This window comes from Anolis carolinensis, chromosome 5 (assembly GCF_035594765.1).
Source record: "Anolis carolinensis isolate JA03-04 chromosome 5, rAnoCar3.1.pri, whole genome shotgun sequence".
Lineage (NCBI taxonomy): Eukaryota > Metazoa > Chordata > Lepidosauria > Squamata > Dactyloidae > Anolis > Anolis carolinensis.
In genome coordinates this window covers 67,624,617-67,644,378 of record NC_085845.1, presented here as the reverse complement: position 1 = coordinate 67,644,378, position 19,762 = coordinate 67,624,617, and the positions used below count along the sequence as shown (strand labels likewise).

Genomic DNA, 19,762 nt, shown 5'->3' with positions numbered 1-19,762 from the left:
TATTTGGTGTTGCATTGTTTTAAATTTTTATATATTGTATTTTACTATGTTATTTAATTATTTTAACTGTTTTATTCTTATTTTATTGTATTATGATGTACTGGTAGTGATCCTATCAGTTGTGTAAGCCGCCCTGAGTCCCCTCGGGGAGAAGGGCGGGGTAGAAATATTGGAAATAAATAAATAAATAGGTCAGTGGTTCTCAACCTGGGGTGCCCAGATGTTTTTGGCCTACAACTCCCAGAAATCCCAGCCAGTTTACCAGCTGTTAGGCTTTCTGGAAATTGAAACATCTGGGGACTCTAGGTTGAGAACCACTGGTGTAGGTGTAATCTGAGTTGTTCACTATTTTATTTACATGATGTTATTTTACCATGCCATTGTAAACAAAGGAACTTGAGCATCCACACAGTAATTCAGCAAACTGAAAGATAGAACAAGTCCTTATAAGAGGTACGAACACATACATAAATGGTAATAATGAAGTGTATGGGGGACACAACATACGGTATTTCATAAAAACCTTTCATTTATATTTTTCAAAATCTCTGATTTGTAAGATAAGACATTTCCAAGATTTCCCGTTACGTTTGCACAACACACTTGCACACTGCAGCCAACACACTAATATATTGCAACACAAAGTTTGGAAAGCTCTGCGTTAGGAGATACCAATGCTTACAGATCCTTAAAGGCTTCACATTAAACATGTTCAGTTTTATATGCAAACCCTGTTTCTCACTTCAAAACACTTGCAGAGTTATTCGTTTTCCAGAAAGGCAGAAATCCCAGAAGCTTCCAGACAAATAACAAGTGACAGTGAGAAATGTAGGAAACTTCTACACAAACAATGCAAGCCCAAGCTGGTGATCTAGATGCCAGATCGGGCCTACATGGTATCTGCAACGGAACTTCCTCAACCGCCTCAGCGACAGCCACACTGAACATGATTTGGTGACACTTGACAAACATCCTACAGATTCCCCTCACTCCTGCATCATGTCTGTCCCCAGCCGTGACATAACACCTACCTCTTTTCCTTGGTGCTCTGGCTGACATCAGCCAGAGCTTCACCGTGCTAAGAGAACTGGGAAGGGGAAAAGGTCCCTTACTGTTTCCCTCACTCAGTACATAGGTACTTGAGAAGAAGGTAGGTGGCATATCACAGCTGGGGACAACCACATTAAGGGGAGAGGTCACACAGGATTACCATTTGTGTCCCTGAGTTGACCAAGCTGGGGGAATATGGGATGAAAGTGATGACAATTATGACTGGTTCCACTGGGATTTGGGATTTCTCCCAACTTAGCTTAACCCAGTAAAAGGCTATGTTAAGGTGGTCTTACTCCTGATTAAGCTGGGTGGATCCTGTGTGACACTGTTGTGGGGCTTATCCAATAGAACACCAACCTAAGTGATCAGTGTAGATGCACTTATTGTTACTATGGCTACAAACATAGGTTATTAAATTTGACTGTCTTACCTTCTTTGTCTCGGCTTCCCAAAAAGAACTGCAATTATCCTTAAACATATGCAAAATATTTTCAATAAAACACTATCTGATATAGATTATTTTTATGCAAAGAGAAGTATTAAATCCTATTCATTTTATCATATTTACATGTTTACATTATGTTTTTTAAAGGGAAGAAACATTTTTGCTATTCAACCTACGTGCACCCATTCATTAACCATTTTTGAAAAATCATGGAAAAGACTGGAAAATGAAATAAATATTTAAATTATCATCCTCCCCTATACATTGCATACGTAATTTTTTAAGTATCTGAAACAGGGGAAGCCCAGTAATCAATATTAAAGGTGAGAAAGTCTAGACCCTCAGATATCGCTCAAGTATAATTCCCATTATCCCTGAAGATTAACCAAGGTGATTAGCATCGACACAAGTTGGAATCCAATGCCATCTAGTGGGTTAGTTTCCTATGCTTTACATCACCACACACATTTTCCACCCCATTACTTATTTGTTGTATTTTTCAAGTTTAATCCTATGCATCTCCTATGTCTTCTACTTCTAAATTAACAAACCTTATAATACTTAAAATAAATTGCTTTTCTTAAACATATTGTGAAATCTATCGAGTAAATTATACTGACAAAATTATACTTCCTTGTGCTACCCATGAGATAAAAATCTAAGCTGTTTTTGTTCTGTAAAGTACAAGTTTGCTTATTCATTTACCCATAACATAGTTACTGATTAATAGGTCCTTCTAGCTGACATTGAATGAAAAGTGCAGCTGATGTTTCCTTATAAAAGATACATACTCCTGAAGAATAATAGCACTTGAAATTATAATTTTAACCTTTGCCATAACATAATCTTTCTTTGTAATAGCTCTATGGGGTCCTTACAGCTCTCAAGTATAGAAAAAGAAATACAACATCTCCCATGTGGATAGACAACCACTCTCAGGACACTTATTTAAATCATACAGAATTTTTAAAATTAGTATCTGTCTACTGGGATGGCTCATCCTATTAAAAGATGTTTCCACATGTGACATGGTACATTAGATTCAGAAAGCCTTTTTAAAGTACTATATGTACTAGAAACAAACAATGATTGCCTTGCATGAGTAAAATTGCATTTAACATAATTTAGTGTCTTTTTCACATTCTATATTTGAACTTCCACACATACACGTACAGAGAAGCAGGATTTTTATACTTAAGTACACTATTTCCATAGCCCACCCTGAGTGATAGTTGTGGGGAAAAGATAGTGAGACAGTAACAATAACAAGACCTATCCATACAAATGCTGGATTTTTACCAGAATGTAATATAATTTGCATAGCTGCCTTGAGTCCCAGTTTTGGCAGGGCATGAAGATCATAATCATAACCATCATCCATTATCCATCGAGTCACAACCTCAGCCTTGGCAGATGCCACATAATTATCCACCAATAATCTTCCCCCCAATACCCCACTCCCACCACAAGCATAATGCATAAGCACGCTGTATCTTAAGGCTAAGATTTATGTTCTATGTACACACAGGTGGGTTAGTGAATGCTGACAATATACCTATCCACTGACACTACACTCACCCACTCACCCACTCACTCAATGCAGACCTAATTTGAATTACCTGGCATGCTGACATCTTAGTCTCACTGTCACTTCTGACTTACCCCAAGATGATCAGCTCTGGTTCTTTCTCTCTCTGCTGAGGTTGGGAAGATACAGGCAGATGACAGGGGTACCGCACCCCACTACTGAAGCGCATGAAAAGCACGGCCTGAGAAGGCTTGCCCCTCCCTCCTCACAAGCCCGGTTCCCTCCCTCCCTTTTTCTCACATTCACGCTTACGCATTCTCTTTCATCTCTCTCCAAGAGAGTGGTATGTGCATGCATGTGTGCCTGTGTCTCAAAGCATGCTGTGCCTGTGAGAATGACTGAGTGAAAGAGAAAACGGGAGGAGGGAGAGGAGAAGGAATGGGTGGATGCAGTACTGGGGTTTCCCCAGGAGCTGTTCCAGCGTTGCTCCTGCTTCATGTTCTGTTCCTGATCTTATTCAAAAGCCAGATATAAACATATCACTGTGAAAAGCAAAACTTCAAAAGCGCTGCATTAAAAATATCACTAGAGACCAAGCATCGGCAGCTGAGCAGAATCTATTATTTCATTCCTTTTTGTGTTATTTTCCTTCATCTATATTTGACATAACCTATTGGAAATAACTGCACCCAGTCTCTGGGCAGATATCCCATTGGAAATAAATGGCAATCATAACCTTATTGAAAAGGAAAAATGATGTCCTATCTATTTGGCAAATGTGAATCTCCATAAACATGTGGAGACCACCTTTTGAAAACCACTAGTCAAGTAAAGCATAACTTTGTTAGAAGTCAACCATCTGAACAAGTGATATTCATAAGCATTCATGTAATGGCACACAGATAACTTAGCAGTTAAACTGAAGAATCATGTCTTTGAACTGCCAAGGACAAATACATGTCACTACAAAAATATATTTGGTTAACAGAGGATAGTTGTTTATTTGCAGTTATAATTGCAATTGCCCAAAATATATACAGTCCTTTGAAACCTTAGTTTAAAATATGCAAACAAAGTCTTCTTTGAAAAATAACATATATTGTTTACTCACAAAGATCTTGTATTAATTCACTATACATGACATTTCTTATTTAGGTTCAGCTACAAATAGGATGTAGTTCTTTGTGTGTGTTGAGTACACAGGGTTCTATATATGCTATTGTCATAGAACATTCAATGTACAGCCAAGGATGATAGATTCGAAATATACTAAATGCTTCAAAAAAGTCTCTAAACCAAAATATAATCAATGTGTTACCAACACACATACATTCATAGAAAGTAGAACTCTATATTCAGAGTTTGTGAGTCCAATGACCACCAGAGTTCATGTTCCACATGGAGGACTGTATAAATCACTAATTGTGAGTCCAAATCTCAACGTCCAAGTTAGTGAATCCTTTTTTAAAAATCCAATGTTTTAAACAAATCCAAGGTTTGTCATCATCTATGACCGGTTTTGACTGTGTAGTCTTCCTCGGGTGGTGGTTATGCAGGTATGGAAAACCTAGAGGAGTCAATTTTCCCATGTAACACGTTCTTCGAGTAAATAAATTCAATGTGTCAGTATCAATGACGGAGTGGACATAAACTCTCCTACAGAGGTGCTCTGCTACTGGTTTGATTCCTTAGGCAAGCACCTAAGGAATCAAACCAGTAGCAAAGCACCTTTGTAGGAGAGTTGATTATATTTTAGTTTAGAGATGTGTTTTTTGAAGCATTTAGTATATTTTGAATCTTTATCATCCTTGGCTGTACATTGAGTACGCAGGGTATCATTCTTAATCAATAGTCCATGGTCTTTAGGTATAGTTGTACTCACTGAAGTCCATAAGTCATACTTCTCTACTGAAGTCCAAGCAGACACACATCTACCTCGACTGAGATGGATAGCAGATACTAAACATAAAATGGAGTCCTGAGTCTGAACATGCTCAGTATAATCACATGTCTATAACCCCTCCCACACCAAAGAGGGACAGTCGAACTGGCAAATCAACATATACATAGAATACAGGTTAGCAAATATATACATTAACAAATAAATAGTGAAATTTGGGAAAGGCTGCTATTTCCAACAATCTAAGGCCCCTTCCACACAGCTGAATAAAATCCCACATTATCTGCTTTGAACTGGGATACAGTAGAGTCTCACTTATCCAAGCCTCTGGATAATCCAAGCCATTTTTGTAGTCAATGTTTTCAATATATCATGATATTTTGGTGCTAAATTCATAAACAGTAATTACTACTTAGCATTACTGCATATTGAACTATTTTTTTGTCAAATTTGTTGTATAACATGATGTTTTGGTACTTAATTTGTAAAATCATAACCTTATTTGATGTTTAATAGGCTTTTCCTTAATCTCTCCTTATTATCCAAGATATTCGCTTATCCAAGCTTCTGCCGGCCCGTTTAGCTTGGATAAATGAGACTCTACTGTATATGACAATGTGGATTCAGATAACCTAGTTTAAAGCAGATATGGTGGAATTTTCTGCCTTGATCTTCTGGGTTATATGGCTGTGTGGGAGGGCCCTAAGATGGCATTGTTACAGACAAAAACAAAGCAGACTCAGCATTATATTTTATTTCTTCGCATCTCTTTATTTTGAAGGCAATATGAGGAAGAATTAGAACAATGTGCAACATTATTTCACATGCTATCTCAGTATGAAAATAGTAATCATTATTAGTAATTTCCCTGGGAATCAGAATAGTGTAGTGGTCTCCATGCCTCTGGAGATCAGGCTTTGAATCCCCATTCAGGCATGCAATCAGTCATCCTTTTGCTTCATTTCTTGATCCTAAATCAATTTTTCCTACAGTCTTTGATTCTGCTTTGTATCCTATTTTTATATTCCAATCACTTAAGATTGACAAGTCCTGATTTGATAACAACTTATATCCGCATACCATAAAAGGGAAACGCTAAAGAATGTTCAAACTTTCATACAGTGGCACTTATTTCCCAGGCCAGTAAGGTAATGCTCAAAATCCTGCAAGGTAGACTCCAGCAATACATGGAGCGAGAGTTGCCATATGTACAGGCTAGGTTTAGAAAAGGCAGAGGAATGAGAGACTAAATTGCCAGTATTTGCTGGATAATGGAGGAAGCTAGGGAGTTTCAGAAAAACATCTATTTCTGCTTTATTGACTATTCTAAAGCCTTCAATTGTGTGGATCATAATAAATTGTAGCAGGTTCTTGGTGGTATGGGGATAACAAGTCACCTTGTCTGTCTCCTGAGAAATCTGTATAACAACCAAGTAGCAACAGTAAGAACAGACCACGGAACAACAGACTGGTTCAAGATTGGGAAAGGAGTATGGAGGGCTGTACACTCTCACCCTAAATGTTTAACTTGTATGCAGAACACATCATGAGATGTGCGGGGCTTGATTAATCCAAGGCTGGAGTTAAAATTGCTGGAAGAAACATTAACAACCTTAGATATGCAGATGACACCATTTTGATGGCTAAAAGCGAGGAGGAACTAAGGAGCCTTAGAACAAAGGTGAAAGAAGAAAGTGCAAACGTAGGGTTGCAGTTAAACATCCAAAAAACCAAGATGATGGCAACCAGACTGACTGATAACTGGAAAACAGAGGGAGAAAACATGGAGGCAGTGACAGACTTTGTATTTCTAGATGCAAAGATTACTACAGACGCAGACTGCAGCCAGGAATTCAGAAGATGTTTACTTCTTGGGAGGAGAGCAATGACCAATCTCAATAAAATAGTTAAGAGTAGAGACATCACACTGGCAACGAAGATCTGCATAGTTAAAGCAATGACATTCCCCCTAGTAACATATGGATGTGAGTGCTGAGGAAGGCTGAGCGAATGAAGATAGATACATTTGAACTGTGGTTTTGGAGGAAAATGTTGAGAGCGCCTTGGACCGCAAGAAGATCAAACCAGTCCATACTCCAGGAAATAAAGTCTGACTTCTCACTGGAGGGAATGATATTAAAGACAAAGATGAAATACTTTGGCAACATAATGAGAAAACAGGACAGCTTGGAGAAAACCATGATGCTGGGGAAAATTGAAGGAAAAAGGAAGAGGGGACAAACAAGGACAAGATGAATAGCTGTTATCCTTGAAGTGACTGGCTTGGCCTTGAAGGAGCTGGGGGTGGCAACGGCCAACAGGGAGCTCTGACGTGAATTGATCCATGAGATCACGAAGAGTCAGAAACAACTGAACGAATAAACAATGATTTGATACACAATCAATTTCCTCCTGAACTCTGGCACAGACTCTTCTTATGCTTCTGAACTTGAAGCATAAACTTGGATTATGATTTTATTCATGAATTTCCCCTGAAATCTTATTAATATGATTCAGCCAGACTTGGATCACATCTACACCTGAAGCCACAGCGACCACAAAACTCATGTCACCAATGTGTGCTACAGAAATGCAATAAAGAATTCAGAACTGGGGAAGGAGGAGAGACAACAGCAACAACAACAGCAACAAGAAATGTCCCAAGGGCATGGCTATGCAGCAGGGGATCAATTGGCCCCAAAACTCCATATCAATGTGCCATCACAGTTCAAGTGGTATCAAACTTCATGAATACTACAGTGGAGATGCACTTTTTGCATTGCATCTCTAGACTGTTTTTGCTACACTTCTACTTGCTAATAGCACCATCTAATTTCATCTTAGATTTTCACTTCTTGAATAAAATGCTCTTACTCAAAATGACCATTCCTGTCTGCTTGACACTGTTCACTCCAAGTACTGCAATGTTTGTATGTTACATGACTTGCTCCACTATTTGTAGTTTCCCTTGATTCATATTTCTCATGTTCCATGTTCCTATAACATGTGTTATGCGGCTTCGGACTTTTGTTTCACTTCTGAGTACATCAACCACTAAACATCCTTTCAGTTTGAGGCCAGTTGTGTCATTAGCCACATAGCTACTCATCGATCCCTTCTACGCTGACGTATAAATCCAGATGATCTGCTTTGAACTGGATTATATGGCAGCGTAGACTCATATAATCCAGTTCAAAGCATACTGTGTGGATTATCTGCTTTGATAATATGGATTATATGACAGTGTAGAAGAGGCCACAGTTGTCCACTGCTGTATCTCAATGGCTTGTTGACTCCCATCTAACCTGGGAGTTTAATCTACTGGCACTATTTCTTTCATTTTGGGTTGTTTCATCATAAGGTTTTCATGGTTTTTATTTATTTCGTGTCAAAAGCATTGCATAATAAATAAGTTTAAAAGTGATAAAATAAAGGAATCACAAACAGCTGAATAGTTTTGGACCAAAAGCAGGCAACAGCAATTGCATTGTCTGTAGCTTTAAACAACTCCTCCTCCGTGCATGAGGCAGAGCATTGTGGGCAAGCATACATATGAGTTGTTGTTTGTTCAGCTCCACAGTCACACAAGGTGGAGGATTCCTCCAGGTAGTGCCAGGTTGTCTTTTGATCTGCTCATTCCGCTTCTCAGTCTGTTTAGGGACTTCCAAATTGCCCATTCTTGGTTTGCCCCTAGAGGCAGACCCTCATGGGGGGCTATCCAGTTGGGATTGCCTGGTTTAGCTGCCCAGAGGGACACCCTTGCTGCTGCTGGGGGAACATCAAGAGGAGTGGTGGTTCTCATGAAGCCCTTTCTTGATTTGAGTCTGGTGGGAGGAGGCTGATAGTCATGCAGTGGGTGGCTTTCACAATGTTTGACCTTATTTCTCTCACAGTTAGCAGCAACTTCCCGTCACACATCAGGAGGGGCAATGCCAGCTAGTTTATAAAGTTTATCAACAGGTGTAGGTTTAAGGCATCCTGTGATTATTCTACATGTTTCGTTCAGTGTTATGTCCACCTGCTTCGCGTGGGCAGACTTGTGGCAAACAGGACAGGCATACTCTGCAGTTGAGAAAGACAAGGCCAGGGCTGATGTTCTTATTACTTGTGGATCTGCACCCCATGCACTGCCAGTCAGTTTCCGCAGGATGTTATTGCGTGCAGCTATTTTGTGCTTGGTGTTCATGCAATGTTTCCTATATGTTAGTGTTTGGTCTAAGGTGACACCAAGATAGTTAGGATGGAAACAATGTTCGAGCTCTTGGCCTTCCCACCAAGTAACTTTCAGTTTCCTGTTGGCTTCACGGTTACATAGGTGGAAAGCACACACTTGTGTCTTGGCAGGGTTAGGCTTCAGGTGGTTCTCTTTGTAGTAGCTGGAGAGATCTTTTAAGGCATTCGTGAGCTGGTTTTCAACTGTTTCAAAATCTTTTGCTTGTGTTGTAAGGCCAAGGTCATCAGCATATATAAAGCTCTTTGTGAGTAGTGGTTGTGGCTGATCGTTCGTGAAGATATTAAACAAGGTCAGTGCAAGAACGCTTCCTTGGGGTAAACCATTCTTTTACTTTCTCTATCTACTTTTCCTGCCCTGAAACTCCACATAGAAGCTGTGGTTTTCCAGGAGGATCTGGGCAGTTTTTGTAAAGTCAAAGTAATATGGTAGACTTTATGCAGCATTTTTCTATGTTGCACCGTGTCACAGGCTGCTGTAAGGTCCACAAAAACTGTTCCCGTGATGCAGCCTTTCTCATAGCCTTCCTCAATATGCTCAGTCAGATGAAGAATTTGACCTGTACAGTTTTTCCCTGGTCTGAAACCTGCTTGTTGTGCAATAAGCTTAGGTTTTCATGGTAAAAGGGATCATCCACCAATTTTACCTCACATGACTGCTTTGAACATTTTGAACATTTAGTCTGGATCCTGAGCAAAAATCCATCTGACATGGGACACCTTTGTCAACATTGTCTTTTGCCTCACATGAGCATGCAATTATACCACAATGGAAAGACAGTGCCAAGCTAAGAAATATTTGCTGTACTGCCTTTTTTTAAAAAAAATAGACTCTGGATTGTTAGGTGGGTATTATTATTATTCAAAAGAGTACATTATTCTTTCATTACCAGCATAAAACTTACTATTTTTCTTGTGTGTGTGTGTGTGTGTGTGTGAAACCCTAGATTTAATAAATCAATCTGTTTTTTCATAGAGATATCTAGTGTTAATAACAGCTTAACATGGAAAAATGAAAAGGGTAGCATGTACAATAATGTTATATTTAACAGGGGGAACACATATACATTAAAACCTGGTCATTATTATGTAAAGAATGCAAAAGAAAACATATTTTTCATTGTCCTAGTGAGATAGCAAAGTACTACCACTATGTGTCACTGTTTGTTTATTATGTGTGTGTGTGCATTCAAGTTGCTCGCCAATTTATGGTAATTTCTCAGGGCTTTCTTAGGCAAGGAATTGTTGTCCCAGTTCTGAAATTAATGTTAGATGGTTAAAAAGCTTTCTCACAGTGGCTACGAAGACTATAATCATTCTATCCTCCCTCCTCGTTTGGACCAATAAAAAAATCTCACAAAACAATCCCATTTTAATGGAAAATTTAACAAAATCTCCCATTTATCTATCTAAAACAGTCATAAATATGGATTACAAACTATACAAAGAAGGATTTTTTTTGTCTTAGGTAATGGGGTTTGGTACACAAAATAAAAAACCACAAAGATGAAGGCCTGATTCAACTGTGCAATTTTCAATGTGAGTCAGCTCAAAATTGTTGTTCTGTGATTTGTACTCCTTGAAATCAAAGGAAATGCATCTTCAGTTCCTTCATTCAGTTGCTTTTCTGAACAACCAGAAATTCACTTCAATCTGCTAAATTATATTGTGTGTGTGTGTGTGTGTTCAGGCTGTAAACAAGAGCCAGAATGATGGGCAACTCTGAAGACCAAGGTTCGATTGTCTGCTCAGCCATGGAAACCCAGAGTGACCTTGGGTGAGCCTCACACTCTCAAGCCCCTTCTACATTGCCATATAATCCAGATGATCAAATCAGATTATCCACATTATCTACTTTAAACTGGATTATACGAGTCTAAACTGCCATATAACCCAGTTCAAAGCAGATACTCTGGATTTTATATGGCAGTGTAGAAGTGGCCTCAGTACCACTAATTGTAACTGCAATCACAGTAAGAAGCTATGGTCATAAACTTTTGAATTACCTTTAAAACAAAAAGTATTATTTCCAAAATATATTATTTCATTGTGATTAGCTATAATTCAGTTCTGACCATGGCATGTTTGTTAGGAAACTAATGTGCCAGTGGAAAAATTATTGACATACATTTTGTTTATAAATAATTGATAAAACTCAAGAAAAATGCCATCAGCTTAATTAACTGTCACAAAAAGAAGACTAATTAGTGGCTTGGTAGAGGTGTTTTATTTCTTTGGGATCAGATAGGAAGCATTTGCTGCAAAAGGATCAAGTATCCCTGAAACAGTAGGGATAAAAGGTTGAATAAAAAATCTTGGAAATGGTCCATGTGCCTCTAAGGATGGATAAGAATACAGTCTTATAAAAAGGTGCAAGCTCTAGGTATCAAGAATCTCTTCATCATGTTACTGATTATGTAATGCCATGGGAACATCTGGACCTTGTTTATCATCACTCTCACTTTGCAAAGTTTGGCTGCTTGGCACTATTATCATTTCTTTTCCATATTATTTCTTTAACCCAAAGGTTCTCAAACTTTTTCAGCAGGAGACCCCTTTTTGAAGCAATTTTTTTTTTCATGAAGCCCCAAGAAATGTTTCTAAATTATAATGTACATTATATATAATGTCTGTGTTTGTGTATACACACCCATTATATATAATATTATATTACACACATTATATATTACACACATTTGTCAGGCATGGACAAACCTTTTGACAGATGGAGAACTAACCTAAAACAACATGAACGAATTCCTATGCCCCCTGTACATACCTTGTTTGCAGTGCAAAAAAAGGAAAGAAAGAACAAATCAATATTTAAAATGAAGAACAATTTAAACCAACATAAACTTAACAGTATTTCAGTGGAAGACCCCTACCACATAGGAAAAGCACCCCCAAAAGAAGGCCACCCAGCCTTTGTAATAGTAATAGGAGCAACCCTGGGGGGCCATCCAGTCCAACCCCCTTCTGCCATGCAGGAAAAGCACAATTAAAGAACCCTCTGAATGGTCACAGGAAAATAAGGTTTTGAAAGCAAGGGTTTTGGCAATGAGGAAGCCAATGGAAAAAGGCTTTTGGGGCAAGGGAGACAAGGGATGGGGAGGAGAAGGAAAAAGGAAAAGCTTGGAGAGGAGAAGGAAGAGGGGGGGAAGGGGGGAACCACAGAACCCCCAAGTATGCTTCGCAGAGCCCCAAGGGGCCCCCAGAGCACACCTTGAGAACTGCTACTTTAACCAAAAAAAGGTACCAAAGAAAGAAAGAAAACATGAAAGGAATGTTTTAAAGCAGTGGTTTCCAACCTTTTTTGACCAGGGACCACTTGAACAAAGACCACTTGAACAGAGACCACTTTAACCAGGGACCACTCTCCAACATTAGTAGCAAAAGGGTTATGAATCAGTTTTCAGTAAACTTTAGATTCAGCTTGGTTATTTGGGGTGCTGATTCAGAAAACTGCATTGGATAGACCACATCAGCTCTAGTTTCTGATACAGAACATATGCCATTCAGTAGTCACCATCTGCTCACCCATAGAAAACCATATATAGAGCTGATGTGGTCTATCCAATGCAATTTTCTGAATCAGCAAATAACCCCAGGAATAGGCCTAAAAATGAAGACACTGTGATGACCCATGGGCCTTGTAGTCCTGCTCAGGACATTGTAATTCCTGATGAAGATGAAAACTTGGGTTTTTTACCTTCCCAGTCTGAACTGGATTCCTCTCAGCCAGATCTTTCCCAGGCAGATCTGGGAACCTTGCACCTGCAAGAAAGTTGTCTCCCAGAAGTATGTCAAACAAGCCCAGAGCCTACTTCTCCCGTATTCTTGCGCCGGGAGTTTTGTAAACAACAGAGAAGTTTGGATTCAGCTTCGCGCAGGAGTGCAAGGATTGCAGCTAAGAATGTGGCCAATTAAGACTGCTTCTCGTGAGAATCTTTGGGGAGTCTCACATCTGGTCTCAGAGTTAGCTTTCGGTTCTGATTCCCAGAGAACTGCTTCGGCGGGAAAGCTAGACTCTATTTAGGTGTTTTACCCGCGTAGTAACTTCGCGGAGTCAATTCGTCAGCCTACGGAGCGAGTTGTGTCTGGACAGCGCGCTCCGGTTCAAGCCTCGCTCCTGCTCAAGCCTTGCCTTGCTATCCAGCCTTCGCCTTGCTTCCCAGCCTTTGTTTATCTACGGACTTTGCCTTGTTTCCCAGGATCAATCCTTGCCTTGTTCCACGGATTTATCAAGTTATTCCACGGACCTTGTTCTTGTTCTTAGTTACCTTGTTCCACGTTCAAGCCTTGTTTCAAGTATCAAGTTATTTCCTAGCCTCGCTCAAGTTTCATGGACTAAAGGACCTTGTCATCTCCCCTCACTTTGCTTGGCAAAGTGAGTGTTTCGGTTATTGGATTACAACTTTGGACCTTAATATTTCTTATTGGACATTGCTTTTTTGGACTAATTCTGACCTTTCCTGAAAGGTCTAATTCTGAACTATTTTCTACACTTGTTTTTATTAACTTTATATATTCCTTCAATAAAGATATTAGATAGATTCTGGCCTCTGTGTATGGTTATTGGTGCTCTGCAGCCTGGGTCGTGACAGTTTGACTCCGCCACCCTAAGCACCAATTAACCTCGGCCAGAATGTCTACCGGAGTCGTACCTGGGCCGAGCGGCCAGCCGATTACCTACACCATCGACAAGGAAGAGGTGGACCGAATCCGTGATAAGCTCAATGCACAGGATGGAGAAATAAGGGGTTTGAAGGAACGCGGAGTTCGTCTTCCGGCCATGGCGTTGCCAACCAAGTTTACCGGAGAAGCTTCTAAGGTTCATGTCTTCCGTCGCCAATGTCAAGCTTATCTGGAGGCCCGTGCTGCCGAGTTTCCCCAAGAAGACATCAAAGTGGCATGGGTTTACAGTCTTCTAGACGGGCCAGCGGCCAGCTGGGCGACGGCACTGTTCGACCAAGTCTCTCCACACCTAAGATCAGCGCAACACTTCTTGGACCACCTCAAGGAGACTTGGGGAATCGAGGACAATTTGGAGGCAGCCGGTCACAAACTCCGTCGCCTTTTCCAAGGAGACGGACCTATGTCTCAGTATATAGCCGAGTTCCGAGTGCTGGCCCACAACACCGGCTGGAACGATGTAGCCCTCAGGGGACAATTCCGGGAGGGTCTCAACATTGAAATGCTGGAAGAAATCTCCAAGGTGGATCCTCCCCAGACCCTCGAGGCACTCATTGATCAATGTTTACGGGCTGAAGTCATGATTGCCAACAGGAAACAGTGGGTTCGAGGCCAGGGCAGTAGAGCCGGGGCAAAACCCCCCGCTCCCGCCAGCGTTCAGCCACGTCCGGTGTGGAGACCCCCACCGCCAACCCCATACCCCAGAGGAGGCGAGGAGGTGCCGATGCAGTTGGGCAATGTGCGTCCCAGACTAGATGCCGCCGAGAAGGCCCGTCGTCAACGCTTAAACCTCTGCTGGTACTGCGGGAACGGGGGCCACTTCGCCAGAGAGTGCCCAGCCAAAGGGAAGCCTGCCGCCCGTCTTGCGGCGGCGTCCTCCACGGAGACGAAGGCGTCTGAGCCGACTGGCACACAGCCGGCGGGGGAAGCCAACGACCGGGTGTAGAGAGGCTCGCCAACCCGGTCAAAAAATCCATCCAAGAGCCGCCAACCGGGGTCCTGTTCCTACTCGTGGTCACATTATGGTCAGCAAAAAGGGGACCCGTCATGATCCACGCCATGATAGACTCTGGAGCTACCAACAATTTCATCGATAGAGAGTATGCCGACTCTCTGGGATTACAATATCATGATTTCAAGAATGCCCGTGTGGTGCAAGCCATAGACGGCCGTCCCCTCAAGACGGGCCCCGTAAGTCAGTGGTCGGAACCCACCAGGATGTGGATAAGGGAACATATGGAAGAGATTTCCTTCTTTGTTACCGAGGTCCCCCATTTCCCTGTGATTTTGGGAATTCCATGGCTGACTCTCCACGACCCTAACATCTCCTGGTCCAACAGAGAACTGCAGTTTGCTTCACCGTATTGCCAAAACCATTGCCTCGTAGCCAAGGTATGCCATGCCACAGACACCGAGCCCATCATCACCTTGCCAAAGAAGTACTCCGAGTATTGGGATGTATTCAATGAGAAGGAAGCCGAAAAATTACCCCCACATAGACCTTATGACTGTGCCATTGACTTGGTGGAGGGGGCCCCGATCCCGCGAGGGCATCTCTACTCCCTGACTGAACCAGAGCAAGAAGCTCTCAGGGAATTCCTAGAGACAAACCTTCGCAAGGGATTCATCAGACCCTCTCAATCCCCAGCCGCCTCCCCAGTGATGTTTGTGAAGAAGAAGTCAGGGGAACTACGCTTGGTGGTGGACTACAGAGCATTGAACAATATCACCAAGCGGAACAGCTATCCCCTGCCCTTAATCTCGGATCTACTGGATCGGCTTCGAGGAGCCAAGGTTTACACCAAGCTGGATCTTCGGGGGGCTTACAACTTAGTTCGCATCAGGGAAGGGGACGAGTGGAAGACCGCCTTCCAGACCAAATTCGGATTATTTGAGTCCCGAGTTATGAATTTCGGTTTATGCGGAGCCCCCGCAACGTTCCAGCATTTTGTCAATGACATTTTTCAGGACTATCTAGACAGGTTCTTGATAATCTACCTGGACGATTTTTTGGTGTTTTCCAGATCACAATCAGAACATGAGAACCACGTCAAAATGGTGTTACAACGATTGCGGGATCATGGACTTTATGCCAAGCTGGAAAAATGCGCTTTTGATCTACAAGAGGTAGATTTCCTTGGTTACCGCATCTCGCCTCTAGGGCTTTCCATGGATCCAGCCAAAGTTTCAGCAGTATTGGAATGGCGGGCGCCAACTAACAAGAAAGAGGTGCAGCGTTTCTTGGGGTTCGCGAACTACTACCGCAAGTTCATTCCAGATTTTGCCCGCTGGTCCGACCCCATCACTAGCTGCATCCGTGGAAAGCAGCCTTTCCGCTGGACTGATCAAGCAGAGAAAGGGTTCCAGCAACTAAAGAAACTATTCACCTCCCAGCCAATTCTACAACACCCAAATCCTGGAACCCCTTTTGTGGTGCAAGCGGACGCCTCTGATGTGGCAATTGGGGCTGTACTTTTACAACCGGTGGGAGATCACCTCCACCCCTGTGCCTTTTATTCTCGTCAACTAACCACACCAGAGAGGAATTACACCATTTGGGAAAAAGAACTACTGGCCATAAAGGCAGCCTTTGAAACTTGGAGACATTGGCTAGAAGGGGCCAAATTTCCCATTGAAGTCCACACTGATCATCGTAATCTAGAACATCTAAGAACTGCCCGCAAACTAAATCAGAGGCAGCAACGTTGGGCTTTATTCTTTGAACGTTTCAACTTCCAGATCCATTATGTGACCCCAGCCCAAACCAAGCAAGCAGACGCCCTGTCACGTAAACCGGAATACGCTACAGGACGCAAGGAGACCTTTGAATCCCAACTGCTACAACCTGAGAACTTTGCCACGCTCACGGTGGGGAACACCAAATCCATTCCCATTGGTTCAACTTCCCCTACTCCAGGACCCATCTGTGCTCAAGAAATCAGGGCTAGTCAGCAAGCAGATGCCTGGGCGCAGGACCAACTTCGCCAAGGTCTGCATTTTCCCTTTTCGCTTAAAGATGGGCTGCTCTGCTATAGAAATCATGTTTATATCCCACCCGGACCGGGCAGGGAAAAAACGCTTCGTCTGTGTCATGACTGCAAACCAGCAGGACACTTCGGACTATTTAAAACTATGCATTTGATCCTAAGGGATTTTTGGTGGCCCAAGATCCGCAAGGATGTGGAAAAATATGTCAACACCTGCCCAGTATGCCAGCGCTCCAAGATACGAAGGGAGAAGCCCTCAGGGCTTCTACACCCCCTTCCTACCCCATCTCGCCCATGGGAAATAATTTCCGCGGATTTCATCACTGACCTACCACCTTCCTGTGGATTCACCACGATCTTAGTGGTGGTGGACCTATTCACCAAGTTAGCCCATTTCATTCCCTGCGAAGGTCTCCCCACGGCCAAGGAAACTGCGGATCTATTTCTTCAACATGTTTTCAGACTACATGGATTGCCCAAGAGTTTAGTCACAGACCGTGGATCTCAATTCACCTCTCGTTTTTGGAAGGCACTACAAAAACTATTGGGCATAGACTCTCGCTTATCTTCAGCTCATCATCCCCAAACAGATGGGCAAACGGAGCGCACCAATGCCACTTTGGAGCAGTATCTTCGCTGTTATGTAAACTATCAACAGGACAATTGGGCTTCTCTGTTACCACTGTCTGAGTTTGCCTACAACAATGGAGTTCAAGCTTCTACAAAAGAAACGCCGTTCTTTGCAAACTACGGCTTCCATCCACGTTTCTTCCCCCCTGTCATTGAAACTTCAGAGGTTCCCGCAGCAGAGGATTGGCTGCAGGAACTCACAGCGGTGCAACAACTTTTGCTCCAGCAACTGGATCAAGCCAAGGAGGACTATAAACGCCACGCTGACAAACATCGCCAGCCGGGCCCCGAAATCAAGGTAGGAGATCGGGTTTTCCTGTCCACTCGCTTTCTGCCCTCCCACCGCCCTTGCCGGAAGTTAGATGCCCGTTTCATTGGTCCCTATCCAGTGGTGGCGCAATTAAACCCCGTGACTTTCAAACTCCAACTTCCGCGTTCAATGCGCATTCACCCAGTGTTTCACCGTTCCCTGCTCCTTCCGGCGGATGGTGTGCGACCTGATACAGACCAACCGGCCCCCCCTCCTGTTTTGATGAATGGGGAGGAGGAGTTCGAGGTTGAGGACATTTTGGATTCTCGCTTTCACCGCCGCCGCCTACAATATCTCATTGACTGGGTGGGTTTTGGCCCTGAGGAACGCTCTTGGGAAGACGCCTCCACAGTCCATGCTCCTGATCTAACCCGTCGCTTTCATCAGACCTATCCCACCAAACCACGACCTCGCGCCTCGGGGAGAGGGCCCCAGTTTGGGAGGGGCCTTGAGGAGGGGGATAGTGTGATGACCCATGGGCCTTGTAGTCCTGCTCAGGACATTGTAATTCCTGATGAAGATGAAAACTTGGGTTTTTTACCTTCCCAGTCTGAACTGGATTCCTCTCAGCCAGATCTTTCCCAGGCAGATCTGGGAACCTTGCACCTGCAAGAAAGTTGTCTCCCAGAAGTATGTCAAACAAGCCCAGAGCCTACTTCTCCCGTATTCTTGCGCCGGGAGTTTTGTAAACAACAGAGAAGTTTGGATTCAGCTTCGCGCAGGAGTGCAAGGATTGCAGCTAAGAATGTGGCCAATTAAGACTGCTTCTCGTGAGAATCTTTGGGGAGTCTCACATCTGGTCTCAGAGTTAGCTTTCGGTTCTGATTCCCAGAGAACTGCTTCGGCGGGAAAGCTAGACTCTATTTAGGTGTTTTACCCGCGTAGTAACTTCGCGGAGTCAATTCGTCAGCCTACGGAGCGAGTTGTGTCTGGACAGCGCGCTCCGGTTCAAGCCTCGCTCCTGCTCAAGCCTTGCCTTGCTATCCAGCCTTCGCCTTGCTTCCCAGCCTTTGTTTATCTACGGACTTTGCCTTGTTTCCCAGGATCAATCCTTGCCTTGTTCCACGGATTTATCAAGTTATTCCACGGACCTTGTTCTTGTTCTTAGTTACCTTGTTCCACGTTCAAGCCTTGTTTCAAGTATCAAGTTATTTCCTAGCCTCGCTCAAGTTTCATGGACTAAAGGACCTTGTCATCTCCCCTCACTTTGCTTGGCAAAGTGAGTGTTTCGGTTATTGGATTACAACTTTGGACCTTAATATTTCTTATTGGACATTGCTTTTTTGGACTAATTCTGACCTTTCCTGAAAGGTCTAATTCTGAACTATTTTCTACACTTGTTTTTATTAACTTTATATATTCCTTCAATAAAGATATTAGATAGATTCTGGCCTCTGTGTATGGTTATTGGTGCTCTGCAGCCTGGGTCGTGACAGACACCGAGAAAAAAAAGTGGTCGGGCTGTGTTATTATCCATTGATTTTGTTAACACTCGTGTTAAAAAAAAGAAAGAAGGGGAGGTGGCTGAGGTTGAAAAAAAATACAAAAAGCAGAGTGCAAGACCCAAGAAACTGTCTTTTACGGCTTTAACTACTACTACTACTACTACTACTACTACTACTACTACTTGGGGGACTAAACAGGGTCTTACAAAGGCTGTTTTTCCATTACAACTGATTTGTGGCAATGGGAGCTAATAATAATTACTTTAGGGGACTCCCCTCTCTCTCTTTCACGAGCTGTTGGGTGAGTATTCTCCACCCTGGTCTGGGAAACCTCCCAAGGCCAAGAAAGAGCTTGTGAGTGCAAACAGCCTTTCTTCCTTCTCTCTCTCTCTCTCTCTCTCTCTCTCTCTCTCTCTCTCTCTCGCCGCTGGGTGAGTCTTCTCTGGAGAAAGCACAGGCAAGGGCAACACGTTGGCATCTCCTTCCTTCCTTCTCTCCCTCTCCTTCTCTCTCTTGCACACCACCAATGGCGGCACCCTCTC

The 19,762-nt window shown here is 42.8% G+C and overlaps 1 protein-coding gene across 2 annotated transcripts in view; it reads right to left on the bottom strand.

Moving 5' to 3' along the window:
* fam149a (family with sequence similarity 149 member A) overlaps positions 1-19,762 on the bottom strand; it is a 47,568-nt gene that overhangs the window by 18,925 nt on the left and 8,881 nt on the right. The window contains exon 1 of one of the 2 annotated variants that reach the window (XM_016994046.2): positions 3,161-3,443. The exons of the other annotated variant lie outside the window; for it this stretch is intronic. Coding sequence (XP_016849535.1) covers positions 3,161-3,255 — 95 coding nt within the window. The 5' untranslated portion in view covers positions 3,256-3,443. Of the gene's footprint in view, positions 1-3,160; positions 3,444-19,762 lie in introns of those variants that run through there. 2 annotated transcript variants of the gene reach the window in all.